Source organism: Heliangelus exortis, chromosome 6 (assembly GCF_036169615.1).
Source record: "Heliangelus exortis chromosome 6, bHelExo1.hap1, whole genome shotgun sequence".
NCBI classification, from domain to species: domain Eukaryota; kingdom Metazoa; phylum Chordata; class Aves; order Apodiformes; family Trochilidae; genus Heliangelus; species Heliangelus exortis.
The window spans coordinates 30,541,945-30,557,241 of NC_092427.1; the positions used below are offsets into that span (position 1 = coordinate 30,541,945).

Consider the following 15,297-nt stretch of genomic DNA (forward strand, 5'->3'; position numbering starts at 1 on the left):
AAGGGAAAGCTCAGTTATTCCTTATCTGTGTTAGCCCAGGGCACAGCGTAATTATTTCATGCGAGGAATTGCAGAGAAAGTGAGAAACCCATTACTCGCTGCTACAGCTATGGACCACTCACTCTACGTTTCCAGAGGAATTTAGAAAAAGTGTTTACCTGGGGAGGGGTAGGAGGAAGAGGGAGCACAGGGGAAGGGGTAAAGAAATTTTAACAGGATCTAAGTCTTGTGACTTAACAATGAGAAAAAAAAAATCTAAACAAATAAGAAAGAAACAGAACCAAATAAAAGGAATTGTTTACAATAAACTAAATACTATGTACAGGCTTTTCACAGGCTCTTTTTTCCCAGTATTACTGTTAACCCCTAGTATCCATCCGTGGTAAAAGGAAGGAAGCGCTGTACGGTTTGAGAGAGTCTAAGCATCCTACTTATCAGTGGGTTTCGGAGCGGCGGTGTCCCCCGCACCCCCGGGGCACCGCCGGGCCGGGGAGCGGGCCGGGGGGGCGGTGGCAGCCGCGGCTCTGCCTCCCTGCCTGCCGGGCTGAGCCGGGCCGGGCCGGGCCAGGGGTACGGATGGGGCGACTAGGGGCATGGGTCAGTGCGCTAACGCGTAGGAGTTATTGTGCAAAAGGACGGCGGGGCCGGGCCGGCCGCGCCTAGCTGTGCGAGTAGAAGCCGTAGTAGCCGATGTCCTTGGCGCAGGTCTTTTCGCAGTCCCGCTGGGTGAGTACCTCGCTCTTGAGGGGCGAGGAGCTCTCAGACACCGGGGTGTCCGAAGGGGAGATCCGCCTCCTTTTGGCCTGCTCGTAAATCCCAGAATCGGTGGAGTCGATGGACTTAATGGACGACGGGGTCTCGATCCAGCTGGAGTCGGACAAATCTTTGGGCTTGGAGTCCTCGGCGCCTGGCAAGGGGGACCGCTCGGGGGGCAGGCTTTCCGCCTCCTCCCCGAGGTAGGGGTTGCCGGCAGCCATGCGCGCCGCCGCGGCCGCGCTGTTGGGCCAGCAGGAGAGCACGGAGCCCGATTTGCTGCAGTACTGCGGGGGACTGCGGGCCCCCCAGCCCGAGGGATCGGCGTAATAGCCCAGAGGCCGCCCGGCGCAGCCGGCTGCCTGCAGCGGCAGCGCCTTGACGCCAGCGGCCGCGTAGGAAAGCAGCGTGGCCGCGTTGCCGGCGAAGTCGGTGGCCGTGTCATAGGCGGAGGCAGCGAAGTCGAGGCGGTTGTTGGCGGGGGCGACGAACCAGCGCTGAGGCGAGGGGGCCCCCGGATCCTCGGCTTGCTGTGGGGAGAGCAGCCCGTTGGTGTGGGGCACGCTGCGGTCGGCGCCGGGCCCCGGGCCCGCTCCTGCCCCGGGGTGGAAGCGGGACTTGGCGTAGTTACTCACGAACTGGTCTTGGAGGAAGGAGCCGGCCATGGCGTAGCGGGCCCCAGGCACAATCTGCGAACGGGGCGAGTCGTTGGGGGAAGGCGTCAGCCTGTCCATGTCGCAGCCCGTGTAGATCCTGCCCAAGAGAAGGGGACAGAGTTGAGTATTGGCCGCAGTCCGGGCCTCTGTTGGACGCGACACCCGGGTGGCCTCAGCCCTCGGGGGAAGGACAGGGAGGATAGCAGCCGCCCCAGCGCGCTTATGCCTTGCCCAGGAGCCTGCGCTCCCTCTCCGGGCGCGGCCTTCGGCGCCAGTAGCGCTGAGGGCCTTAACGGGGGAGAAGACGGATGACGGGGAGACGCGGAGAGCAAATCCTTCGGAACTGGTTGGCCATTCATAGGCAGGGTAGAGATCTCTCGATCTGGTCCGAGCCCGGCATCCCAACAGCTCGAAATCCCACGCGGTAACACATTGACCAGTCCCGCCATATGCGCAACAGGCAACCCGGTCATCTGCCGCCAACAGCCCGAATGGCAGACTACAGAATTCTATCGGCTGTTCAACACTTGTTATTGGGAGTCACAGACGAACCATCAACATTTTACCGAGTTTAAATTAAGCTAATCTTTAAACACCTACTGTAGGAAATGTAAAACCAGACTCATCCAGTGTTCCCTGCATGGCCTATATATAATTCTCCCATGCTGGGCTGCAATTTGCGATTATAAAAACTTTAATGGATGAATAACTACTATCTGTATTTAATTCAGGCTAAAACTGTGCTTTAATTAACCCTCCACGCCTCCTGGAATTTCTTATCCAAAATAAACTTGGCCCTTAAACAAATTCAACGTGCTAGACAACATTGAAGTTTTCCCCTCCCCCCCGTCTCCTTTCAAGTGACGCCCTAGAAAGTTTTTTTCCTATTAAAAAGAGAAAAGCACTTGTGTCTGGAGGCGAAGGCCACGCACCCTTTCTAAAGGCCGCGAGTCTTTCCCGCAGAGCTTCCCGAAGGCTGGGCAGGCAAGGCTGCCGCCCTCTATGGTACCGGGGCCACCGCTCTCCTCCCGGCAGCGGCCCGGCTTCCCCGCCGCGACCTCCGCCCATGGGGAGAGCTGCCACACGACAAGCCACTCCACGAGGTGAGCTCCACGTGGAGCCCCACGTTTGGCCTCAGGCCCTCTCAGGGCTCGGTTACGTTTCCACCGCGTTTCTGAAATGCCGCTGCTAAGGATGCCGAACCCCGGTCAGAGCTGAGGGAGGCTTAAGCTGCGCTGAAGTTAAGCGCGGGCTCAGGCGCTCCATGGGAGGCCGCTCCCCGACAGAATTAAAAGATGTGAAAAGGAGGTTTCCCCTCTCAAATGCACATCCGGAGCTTACAGAGACTGGAGAGCTCCGAAGCTGCTCACGCCTACAGGGCGTGTGGGCCGCCCTGTGCCCGCCAGCTCCTGCTGGGACGGCCCAAGCTGGGCAAGGAGCATCGCAGGGCCTGCACTCCGGGCCGGGGCCGCGGCCGTCAGCGCCCACAGGGCTGACGAAAGCGTGGGGAAGCAAGTCAGGGGCTGATGCCGCCACCGCGGGACAGAACCCGGGGTGTCACCAGCAGCAGCTTCTGCAGGGATCATGGCCAGGTGGGTCAAACAGCGATGCCTGGGAACGGCCCGACGGGCAAAGGCAGCACGAGGACAAACTGCGATTAAAACTTTGGGGGCTTTAGCTCCACCCAGAAGGGGGTGAAATAAAAATACGCACACACAAAACAAACAAACAAACAAAAAAACCCACAAAAAAAAAAAAAAAAAAAAAAAAAAAAAAAAAAAAAACACAAAAAAACCCCACAAACAACAACAACTCTCCCATCAGCACAGAGAAGAACAAAACGAGACGAAGAAATTTACTTTCTCGCCGGATCCCGGCTCTGGGATTATTCAGACTCTGCGGGTTGCTCAAGGACTGAGCCCGGGTTGCTGGTGTTCATTTTCAAGAGCCCTTGCGCACAAGTGAAACGGGAACTTGGAAAAGGGCGCTAAGCTACGTGGCAGGAAGAAACAACAAAACCGCCAGAAGTGCCAAAGCAAGACGGGGGACGCAGGCTAAGGTGCTGGCTGCGCAGCCCCCGAGCGCCGAGGTGGCCGCAGGCTGTGGGGAGCTCAGCCACAGGGACAGCCTCTCCGCTCCCACCGCCCCACCAGGAAAGCCTGAGGGTCCTCCTCCCCCGGAGGGCTCTGGAAAAACCCGACATTTCACATTTCGGTGTGAAAATTAAGCCGCGTCCTAAAGCTTCCCCCAACTGACACGTGCGTACAGCAGGCAGTATGGCAATAAAAATTCGGTTTACTTACGTGTCATAATTGTCTCGGAAGCCTTTTGCGAAAGGGTTGTGGTCTATTTTCAGCTGTGTGATCTAGGAAAAGAGAGGATCAGAGAGCACGTTGTGAAAGCCTGAAAATCTACCCTACTACAGGCAACACATTTTTTAGAGGATCGAGCTTTAATCGATCAAGTTGCCTTTAAAAGGTTCACAATAAAGCTTTGGCATGCTTATGGGTATCACAGGCTAATTTTAATATTTATTGTAAAAAGTACGATGAAATTTAATATTTAACCTCATACTTCGAGACGTGTCAGTATCCTTACCGCATGGGTACAAATATATTTAAATCCAGAAATTAGGCAAAACGTACGCAGAACCATAGCTATGAGTTCACATTTGCATCGAGCAACATAATTAAAGCAAGAATGTGGACTGAACATATGTCACTTGAAAAAGGGTGCACCAGTCTGTAGCAAAGCCAGACCACTCCAAAACGCAGCCAGGCATTAACGAGCTTTTAATTTGAGGAAGTTGCTCCGTCACCCCCGGTGCAATCAATGAGGTTGTTAATTGATCTTTGCAGACTTTAAGCTTAAGCTAACAGCTTAACAGCTAACTGAGCCGTTTCCGACTGGAAGATAAACGCCGAGATAAACGCCCAGCTCCCGGCAGAGCAGCTCTGCCGCCGGCAGGATTTCTGCCCAGCCTGGTGGGGAGGGCAGCGGGCGCCCGGCGAGGGGCTGCCGGGGCAAACGTGGAGTGTCACGGGTGGCTCCGGATGAGCTCAGGACTTGGGGGTCGGGGCTCGCCAGTGTCAGTCAGGACAGAATGGCATAAAGGGGGAGAAAGGGAACCCCCTCTCCTGAAGACTCGGGAGAGGGGAGGCAGCGGCCGGGCCGGCCTCTGCGGGGTGCCCTGCAGGGAGCGCGGACGATCACGAGCAGGATAAAGCGGGGAGCTCTTTACATCGGTGTTTTGGTAGGCGGTGACGGCTATGAATTGAGTCTCGGGGAAGGTGAAGGTCTGCACTCTGCCCGGCTGGTTGGTATCCTCCGTCCCGTCTTCGTTTACCTCCACCACATGCAAGCGGGGCTGGTACTTGTGGAGGGACTGCAAAACCACCATCTGTCAGGCAGAGGAAAAGGAAGGAAGGGGCCGCGGGAAGAGCAGGAAATTAGAGCGAGAAGGATCGAGAGAGCGATGCCCACGGGCGGCGAGGCGCGGGGTACCTCCCCAGGACCCCGCCGCCTCCTCCCCGGGACCCCGCCACTTCCTCCCCAGGACGGCCGCCGGCTCACCCGGGCACACCGGGCAGCGGTGTCAGCCCGGGCAACGCGCTCGGATCGACGAAGCCCGTGGCAAAATAAATGGGAGGGCTTTTTCCTCACCACCACCCGTTTATTTTCACCTGCAGACACGGTCTAAAAAAAAAATACACGTTCTTTCGGAATCGGCAGGATTCTGCCTAGAACAATAAAAATAAGTCTGAGCATCTGCGTTTCACGCACTGACCTGCCCGTTGTTGTTTGATGCTCCTTTATTGTTTGTTAGTTTTAGTTTCCCAAAGGAGATTTCCTGGCGCATCCAGTGGGCTCCCGTGTTGGGGGAGTCGGGGTGCATGTACACCCGGTTTCCTAAGCAAAACAACAAAAAACAAGCACATCGCAATTCCTGCGTATGCACCGGTTTTGTCACTGCAGCATTACCCCAGGTCGAAGGACCCCGTTAAACTTAGTAGTATTTTACTGCCGAAGCTCCATTTTAATTGAAAAGGACTAAAATAGCTTTTTCCAAATACCTTTTACTTTCTCCTCCACCCATTTTTATTTTAATTTTTTTAAAAAAACATCATTGGCCCATTCTCATTCAGAAGTCGCCAGAGCCAGTCGACAAAGGCTTTAATTAATCATTCTCACCTACATATGTGTCGGGAAAAGTGTTAATTGGAGGAACTTGCCTTGTACATTGGTGTCCGCCTTGCCGCAAGGAACCCATTTGCCTCCCTGAAATCTCCAATGGTTGGGATCCGCCAAAATTACATCCACAAAAATATTGTAGTGAGCCGTGGGGTCGAGGCCAGAAATATTAAAACTTAGGAAAGGGAACATGCGCCTATAAAGAAAAAAAAATTATAGGAAAAAAAAAAAAAAAAAAGACCGAAAGAAGGAAGGAAAGCAAGGCACCGGCAGCGACAGGCACACGCGGAGGAAGCAGCCCCTTATGCTTTATCCTCACGGCTCCCGGTAGCAACTGGGAAATAAAAATCAAAAGAAACTCCTTCCCCGAAACATCGAGCTGTTTCATCGGGGAAGGGATGAGGACAGCGAGCGCGGGGACCGGCGGGGCGGCAGGGAGGGTTGCCCCGGAGGGGACTGGCACCGCGCAGGCGGCGACCGGTGGTCCAGGGGCTCCGGCGGCGGGCGGGCGGGCGGCTTCCCCGGGGCGGCGAAGGCTCCGGGTCTCTCCACCGGCAGAGCCCGGCGTCTCAGCCCCGACACCCGGCAAGGGTCCGCGCGGTGTCTTACCTCCCCTGCTTCGTGATGATCATCTCCGTCTGGTGCCGGTGAAATTTCAGCCAGAGTGGCCTGTTGCACAGGTAGACCTGAGCCTTGCCGGGAACTAGCCCCGGCTGAGTGGAGGAGAACTGGTAGAAAGGTGCTCCTTGATAGGAATGGCCATACTGCTGAGGGTAAGGGTAGCCCGCCGTGGGGTAGCCTTGTGGAGAAGAGTTGGACAGGAGGCTGTTATAAGCTCCGTTGGTGATCACAGGATGGTGAGCCATGTAGCGGCTGGGGCTGGCGATGGAGAAGGCTGGGTGAGCAGGTCCATGCTGGCTGGGGTAAGGGAACATGGTACTAGGAGCAGAGGCAGCAGACTGGGGCTGGCTGGACTGAGAGAGCAGATAGCGATCTGCAGCAGATCCATCGAAACTGTGACGAAGCTCAGAGACCCCGTCCAAGACGGGAGACAGTTTATTTCTCTGGACGTCCCCTGGTGTGTCCTTGGAGTCAGGAAAATTGTCTGTATCTGACTGATTCGTCATCCCCCTGGTAATTTTTTTCAAAGGTGAACTTCTCTCCAGGTTGTCAGTGGTCGAGATAATGGGATGATCATGCAAGGCAAGCTCAGATCCGCCTGCATGTGGGTAACTGCTGCTCACATTGAGAAATTTCTTGGAGAGCATGATAGAGGGAGAAAGACAATGCTCCAGCTGCATAGCTCTAGCACCACAGTAATAACCCTTCAGTCCCTGGATCTGAAAGGGCTCCTTAGTATCAGAAGCTAGACATCCTGGGACCCTCACTAGACAGAAAGCACTTCATCCACGAAATGCTTCCCAAACGTTTGATTTACTTTTTTTTTTTTTTTTTTTTTTTTTTTTTTTTTTTTTTTTTTCTTCCCTGGAAGAAGAGATTGGCCAATTGACACTATGCAGCAATCAGGAAAGACTCACTTTTGATCTTGCTGCTTATGGAGAGGATGAAACGGCTTCTGCCATTGGTTAACCGCTGACAGTAATTTAATTAGATAGACATTAATTAGGATAATCACCTGGCTCCCGGTCGCGACGATCATGGCAAATTGAAGGAGATGATTTTATTGTGAGATGGAAGGAAAGGGAAGGGGGAAGGGAAGAGTGTGTTTGCTGTAAGAGCTCATTATTATGTGACCTTTATTTTATTTTTTTTTTACTACGGCTGGAAAATAAATCAAACCCCCTTCGATTCCCCAAATATTGCGCGGATGTTCCCCGCCTTTGTGTGTCAGGGAGGACACTGGGTTCTGGGGCTTCAGGGACCGGCTGCGAGGGGAGCAGGAATGGGCAGCCGCTGCCCTCGGCTCACCTGCGCGGTTTGCCTCCCATTTCGGGGCGCGCAGCCCCTCTCCCCCAGCTCTCGTGAGCGATCCCTCCCCCCACCCCCCCGGCGCAACGCCCCCACCCCTTCCCACCCGTGTCTGCTTCGCAGGGGAAAATACAACTCTCCGTCCCTGCTGAGAGCGGTCGCGTATTGTCTCTGTTAAGTTCTGAAATAATCATAAGCCGCGCAGCCCAAGTGCCCTAATGTATTTGACGCGATGTTTATGGGTTCTTTAGTAAATAAATATTTTATCTGGGAACCGTAATGCCGGGGATTATCAGCAAAACAGCGCAGAAGGCATCCATCTACCATCCGACTCTGGGTTTCTTTCCACTTGATGCCTGTTTTCGCTCTGTGACTCAGTCCCACGGGCAGCGTTAGGAGGGAGGAGATTTTTTGTTACAGATTCGTCATGAGCCGCTGCCTTGCCTGACGGTCCCGTGCTCGGGCAGCAGGCTGAGGGGGGAGCGAGGGACCCTGAGCAGCCGAGACTGTGGAGCCGGCGGCACCCTCTACCCGGGGCCTCTCTCCGCAAGAGGCGCGGGCCCAGCTGGGGCCCGGTCCCTATGCCCGACCAGGAGCGGTGGCTGAGCGCGGCACTGCGGGCGGCTCGCACAACTTCGGGGACGGGGCTGCGGCTGCCCGCCCCCCGTGGACCCCTCCTTGACGGGCTGGCAGGTCCTGCGGGGGGACCGTGGGGGCCTCGGGCTAATGGGAAGCAGGACCCATCAAAGCGTGAAGATACGCTTGAAGAGTTTTGGGGACATGCTTTTCTCCCCCCGCCTCCCCGCCTCTGCCCAGCATCAGCCTTTATTTCCCTTCTCAGGCAAGCTTGCCTAAGAATTTTTTTAAGCACCAGTTTTTTTTTTGGTTTTTTTTTTTTTTTTTTTTTTTGCGCATGGAGGAGCTCTTTTTTCATTTCGTTCGTGTTTTCCCCGTTGCAGTTTGGACTTCAGGCATTTTGCAGATTTACATCTCTTTCCAGGTGACAGAAGCAGCTGGCTTCAGACTCCACTGTCAATGCAGCCTGGGTCATCACATAATAAACACAAGACCAGTGTATAATTATCTGAAGTGAGGCTGAAAGTTTGGAAACTCAAATCCAGAGAAGACTAGAACCAGGATGATTTGTCAGAATGTGTATTTCAATGCTCTCAAGTCCCATGGTCATTTAGTTTTTCTGTTGCTTAGACATGAGATTGTTTGGTTACTTGGTGTGGCATAGAAGCCATCAAACACCTATTCTCTGTGAAGAAATTGTTCTAATAAAGTAATTTATGACAAAATTAACAAAAAAAAAAAGCAAGCAGTTCACTGTTTTACTCACAGTTGGGTGGTACAGTGCATGCAATTTCCTCTACTACATCTTCTTTCAGTACGAAGAATATAGTTTTATTAATATCAGTTCTAACTAATGTTTCCAACAGTTGTCTCACCAGTGTGCTCACTCTTCCCTTTCTCTGCTTGAAACTGACAGAAAGGTAATAGGGACGGGCTGAAACGCAGATAAACCCTGGGAAACGCTGCCCTGAATTACGGAGCTACTCTACCCATTTAGATGCGGATCTGCAATGAATTCAGTGGTACACTGCCAATCACACGGAAGTGCTAATATATGCCAAAAATCCTCAGTGCACAACTCCTAAACTGGTATAATAGGGGGATATGCAATGGCAGGTGGTGTTACAAAATCGTCATAGAAAGAAGGAGAGAGGTTTGTTAATACAATATGCCTGTCCTTCGTGCTGACAGGTGACAAGGGGTCAAGCTGCTAATGAAGGTCTACTCCACTGAGGCTGGAGGCTCAGAAGGTGGCTACTTGAAAACCTCTTTCTTCCTCCAAGGTGGTATATGGGCTGCTGCTTTTCAGGCTAGCGCATGCACGCATTCTTCCAAATCCTCTGTGTAGCTCCAAAGTACTGGACAAAAATGAAGAAAGATGCCCCCCAAAACAGCCTTTTGATTATTCATGAGTCATCTTAGTAAATGGAAAATTGTGCCTCCAAGTCAAACTGATGAGAGGATAGGAAGCAGGGGACCACACCACAAGCTCATACTACAGAAGATCTGCATTTCCAAGAGACTCCCTTTAGCAAGATGTACACTTGTCAAAATTAATGCAGAATACACAAGATTCACTGATTTGTCTCCCTGCTCACACCGGCCTTTCATGCACATAAAACACTGCAGCACTGTGAGAGCTCCTCTCCTGTTCCGCAGTGCCATGTTACCCACGACCTGCCAAACTCTGCCTCCCTCGTGGTGTTACACGTGCGTGTGGGAGTAGATAGCAGCAGGGATGCAGAGCCCTGCTGGCAGATGAGCCCCAGGGCAGGTCCCCTGATCAGCTCCTGCCCCATCTCACCCTGGGGTGCAGCAGTGTATGCACACATGGGACAAGGGGAAGGCCCAAGTACAGCCTTCCTGGATGATACACAGGTTTTTAGTGCTAACTGCCAGAAAGCACTCCCATTTAACTGTACGCAGGCAAATGTGGTTTGGTATGTCTCCATTTTCCCAGTCTGATATTATGCTGCCTACTGTGGGGGCAGAGGGAAGGCCATAAGGAGGGCAGCTGCAAAAATCTGCATGTTTCCCTCTGAAGTAAATGCATGCTAAATATACTTTGAGAGAGAGTTATTCTAAAATAGTAAATTAAAAGGCTTAAATAATAAATCCCAAGCAAAAGAAAAACCTTTGAATGATAATGAGTAAAGAAATAGGAAATTTACTGGGCACCAAGTGTAAAGTAAGAATTTTATCGACTATTTCTGTACAATGCAAGTAAAAAGTCAAATTTTAGAAAATCATCTTTGACACAGAAACAGATATCTAATTTTAGATAGATTGCCTGACACAATTGTTGCCATTAAAAAAAAACCCTGAAATACTGTGCATTACACAAAAAGAGAACACTTCATCCCAGACAAAAGAATCAAACCAGCCAAAGTACCACCCAATTCTAAATAAATCCAAACAAAATATCCCCCCACCAGCTCCCTGCCACTGGCCCAAAGTTGCTCCACAGTTATTTGGATTTGTCTGCTCAAAACCAAGCAGCCAAACCACCTGCCCTCCCTGTGTTTTCCTCTCTCATCAGTAGAAAGAGTTTAAAATGCCATATTACAGTGGGACACTTTCCATATATTTATATGGATATCTCATGTAGTTCCTCTTTCACAGGAGTGAGGGTTCCTATAATCTAGAACAGCCTCTATCACTTTAATGCTTATTCTCAGAATACTGCTATTTATGACACTGCCTGTGAGTTGTGTGATTCAGTTACCAGCAAAACTGAATTAATTTTCTTAAGGTCAATTGTCTTCTGGGGATATTAGGGTTTGAAAAATACTGAAAGGGAGCAGGCAGAGGAATTTTCAGCATTTTGGTTCCTGTACAACCTCACAACTCAGCACTACTACAGATTTTATTTCAATTTTTTTTTAATCTCAGTGATTCTATCTGGTAATCAATGGAAACTAAATTTGGTCAGAGGATTTTTGCTGTCCTAGCAATTAATAGCTCAGTAGAATTATACTGGGTAGAAATAAACCTTTATCAACACTTTTCCTACACTATTAATTCCTGCTGCCCACAAAAAAGGCCTTCCAGAACTTAAGACAGGTTTGTAAATGTATTTTTATTATGTTGCAGCAATGAAAATATATATATACTACTGATTTTTCCCCAAAATATTAAATGAAAATGCAATACATTTTTGCCCACATTGTGTTCTTGAATGCTTTGGAATCTGTAAAGACCCTGACATAAAGAAACTGAAGAAACTGCACAATTAGAGACTGAAAGGTGTTATAGTGCTGCACTTACATTGCAAATGAAGTCAGATGTCTCTGTTTAATCAAATATAGCCTCAACAGTCTCTGTTTTGTGGGTATTAGAAACAATAAACAAATATACACAGAAAACATCACAAACAGTAAATTGGTTATTTAAATACAACTGTGTCCAACATAGCTGCTAAACACTGGACAATGTTTGAGGTCATCAGCACATCCACATGCTCTTCTAAATGACGTTTGGGGTCCTGTAATAGAAAGGATACCGTGAGAGAAAAGACTGAAACACATCTCTGAAGGATTTCATTTACTTGAGGTCTATTTAAAATGATTGTGAAGTAAGGAACACAGGCCAGTAATACTCCTAGATTTTCCATTCTAATGAGGCCTAGCAAATGACTGCATTTCCATGAATAAGATTTTATTAGCCCGTGCTAACACTCAGATAGATGGAGGATAGATTTAGGAAGTAAATTTCTATCCAGCATCTGAAGAGTAGCCATGAGAGCTGTGAGTTTTAAGGACAACACACAGCATGTAGAATTTACTATGCGTCTCACTAAGGCAAATATTTTAATCCTAGTTCCGGTATATTACAATTTGTTTGAATATATTTGTACAAATGTGTGTTCTAATGCTTGGAAGATTCAAGCTTAATCTAACACAGCCTTTGAGGAGTTGTGGTGATTGCAAGAAAATCAGTGTATTTATACCTGCAAAACTGAACAAACACACAACGCTATGTTCAAATGTTCTGAAAAATAGAATGTTAAGCCTGAGCAGTGTTCTGAAAATACACATCCACACACACTATTACTCAATTGATGTGGGCTTTTGTGGGCATCTGCACAGAACAAGATTATTTCTGGTTCTAAACTATACTACTCCATGTCCTCAGTTTCAGAATTGAGATTAAGTAATTAATCTCCAAGTACTGCAACATTATCAGGCAATTTAAAAAACATCTCCAAAGTACTGTAGTATTATTGTACCACTCATGTGTGTACAGACATTCAAATAGGGAAGACAATCATGTGAGAATTTAAACTTTTTTTAAGAGAACTATTGTCAGAATCTAATGAACCCACCTAAATTATCATAAAAGTGTACTAAAACATCTACAACAAACTGTCTTTCTTAACCCATTTTCAAAGATCATACAGTTCCCTAATTGTCTGTTCCTACCAAAATATGCAATCCAATAACATAATATCCCTATTGTGATTATGTTTGTTTACAAAGCTTTTTATAGATGATGGGTAAAAATAAAATATTGGAAATTACTTAACTAAAGCATTTTATAATTAAATAAAAAGTTTTTTTTTAAAGACCTGTATAAAAAAAGATATTTTCTTTTTCATGTTTGTGTAATGATTAAAAAAACTAGTGGAACTCAATTTCTGTTGAAATGGCATCATAACCCTTAAAATACAACCCATCTTACATGTTTTATATATGTATTTATGTATGTGTAGGTGTGCATAAACTCCATTGTTCTGAATGTTACAAAAATACATGAGTGACTGAACAATAGTGCAGATGTGTTGTGACATAGCTGCTAGAAGCTGACACATAAGAGCAATCCAGCATACTTTAGATTCTACTGCTACTAGCAATACAATAAATACTGGTCCTTTAAGGACATGCTGGATATTTTAAAAACCATTTCTTGTTTTCATAGCCCTTTTTGAATTTGAACACAACCTCTTAAAAATTTGGTTTGCTCTCCTCTCCTCTCCCTCATCAGAGCACATTTCCTCAACCTTTACCTGAAATCAAATGTAGAAACAGTTCTCTGTCAAGTCTTCTACAAAGACATTACATCCTGACATCACAGAGGAGTAGAATAAATTGAGTAGGTGTTTTCAGTTTCAGCTGTGGTCCTAAAATCTTTTTCTTCAACAGCAATACAAAGCAATGCAGCTTACTTGCATATGTGTATATTGGAGCTAAGCATGGACAGTGTGTTTGTGAACTGAGGATAAGGGTGAACTGGTTCATTAGCCAAGGTAATGTATAGACAATACTCTCACTTTTTTTTTAGTTACTACCATTTTTACTATATTTTTTAAAGCCTCTGCAGTTTTTGCCTCTCTTACACAGACATTGATACCTTTATGCCTGTTCTTGGAAATAAGTTTACAAAGAAAAAAAGAAATAAACCCCACCAAATCTCAGAACTGCTCCTCAGCATGTTATGCAAATGCACGTAGAATACAACTTGCAGATATTCTGCTGATTACCTACAGTCAAAGCCTTGCTCCTTACATAAGTCTTCAACAAAAATAAATTATTTGGAGCACTGAGAATATCTTGCACATAGAACTAAAATCACCTATGCACATGTAAAGAAATTAATATTTAGAATGAACGAAACATATCATTCCACCTCACTCTAATTCATCACACCTCACCTGCTTGCCAACATTTTTTATTGCCAGCTGTTCAGGTGTCATCTTATCTTCTTCTTCAACAGCCTGTGAAAGAAACACAGCAAAGGTCACTGTTTCAGATTTCATTTACTTTTTCCCCAAGCCACAAGATTCTGAAAATATAATTCTCTTTCTTAAAACAAAAACAACAAAAAGTAAACATTTCAGAAAGTCAGAAGAGAAGGTATTTAGCTTCTCAGCAGACGTAATTTTAATTACTAAGAGTTAGTGCAAAAGATCAAGTCAAATATTCATGAATGGCATTATTGTCAGATATTCACAAAACTGGTTTTAAGCAAAAATCTTAAATGATCAGTATCAATAGTTTAAGATACCTGAAGACAGTTAAACTACTAAAGGAGAAACAAAAATAACATTATCTACGTTGCTTCAACTACTAGAGGTTTGAGCTCAATAAAGTAAATTCAAAGTAAATTTTAATATATTGTTATAAAGGAAATCCACTGGCTTAATTAGTGATTGTAACACTGAGTTTTGTTTTACAGGACTTTAAAAAGTAAAAAAATAGCACTTGTCAAGAATGACTGACATGCTTACTACTCACAGAGTGCTTGTTGAGATCTTGTATTTATAAAAAATATTTCTATGTGTAAGTGCCAGTACTAAAACAGCACAATTAACTGTAATTCCTCTTTCTTACAACACCAGTAATAATTTCTTCACCTAAAAGCACATTCCATTGTGCTCTAGAATGTGTTCAAAATACTATCTACTGAAAAAAATACAAATAACCTTTATTCTGCTATACTGGTCAAGTATTCCATGACCAAAGAAAAAAAGAAGAATACAATCAACTGCTTATTCTAATCTACAGGAATCTTACATTCTCTTCACAAAGTAGAAATACAAAGTTGATGTGTTTATTCACATTTCAAAGAAAAACATGTAATTGAACACTTTGGTAGCTTAGAGCAAGAAGCAGCAAAGCCTGAAGAGCTAATAGGCAACTTCAAATATAAATGATACATAGTTGATTAATAAGAAATACAGCCTCCAGGAGGCCATTAAAGCCATGCTTGTGGCTAATTAACCAAATCCCAAGAAACTTTCCACTTGAATCAATCATACAAATAAAAAAACCCCAAAACTACAAGTCCAGTCCTTCTGAATTCTAGTCAGTCTGAATAATGCTTCTGAAAACCATCTTCTTGCATCTGGAATTAAGTAATAAATTTCTTCATAAAAAGATCTATAGTTATACTATCATTATGGGATATGAATACCTTATTATAATTCTTAGCTAATTCTAACATCTCCTTCACAACTGTTTCATTGAGTTTGCAATGTTCACTGTAGTCCTGAAGTGTCAAACCTTCCATCCAACTCTTCTTATGCAAATTTAGCAACATCTGCAAAACAAAACCCCTTCAGAGCATTCATCATAAAATACATTCATAATATTATGTATATATCTTTTACAGAAAATAATGTTATAACAGTAAAAACATTTTAAAAATTATCTTACCATATTTAAATATAGGAAATACAATGGTCAGCTATTTT

At 46.6% G+C, this 15,297-nt stretch overlaps 2 protein-coding genes across 2 annotated transcripts in view; both read right to left on the bottom strand.

Annotated features, from left to right (window-relative positions):
- Positions 1-659: 659 nt before the first annotated feature.
- On the bottom strand, positions 660-7,338 carry TBR1 (T-box brain transcription factor 1). The gene is made up of 6 exons (XM_071746241.1): positions 6,210-7,338; positions 5,642-5,796; positions 5,197-5,318; positions 4,651-4,809; positions 3,713-3,774; positions 660-1,506 (listed from the first exon to the last, which is right to left on the bottom strand). Exons 1-6 carry the CDS (start codon positions 6,899-6,901, stop codon positions 660-662), a joined length of 2,037 nt encoding a protein of 678 aa, XP_071602342.1. The 5' UTR covers positions 6,902-7,338.
- Positions 7,339-11,164: 3,826 nt separating this feature from the next.
- PSMD14 (proteasome 26S subunit, non-ATPase 14) overlaps positions 11,165-15,297 on the bottom strand; it is a 49,903-nt gene continuing 45,770 nt past the window's right edge. Inside the window, exons 10-12 of the mRNA XM_071747546.1 lie at positions 15,018-15,143; positions 13,756-13,818; positions 11,165-11,589 (exon numbers count right to left, since the gene is read on the bottom strand). Of these exons, the coding sequence (XP_071603647.1) occupies positions 11,491-11,589; positions 13,756-13,818; positions 15,018-15,143 (288 nt within the window). The 3' untranslated portion in view covers positions 11,165-11,490. The remainder of the gene's footprint in view (positions 11,590-13,755; positions 13,819-15,017; positions 15,144-15,297) is intronic.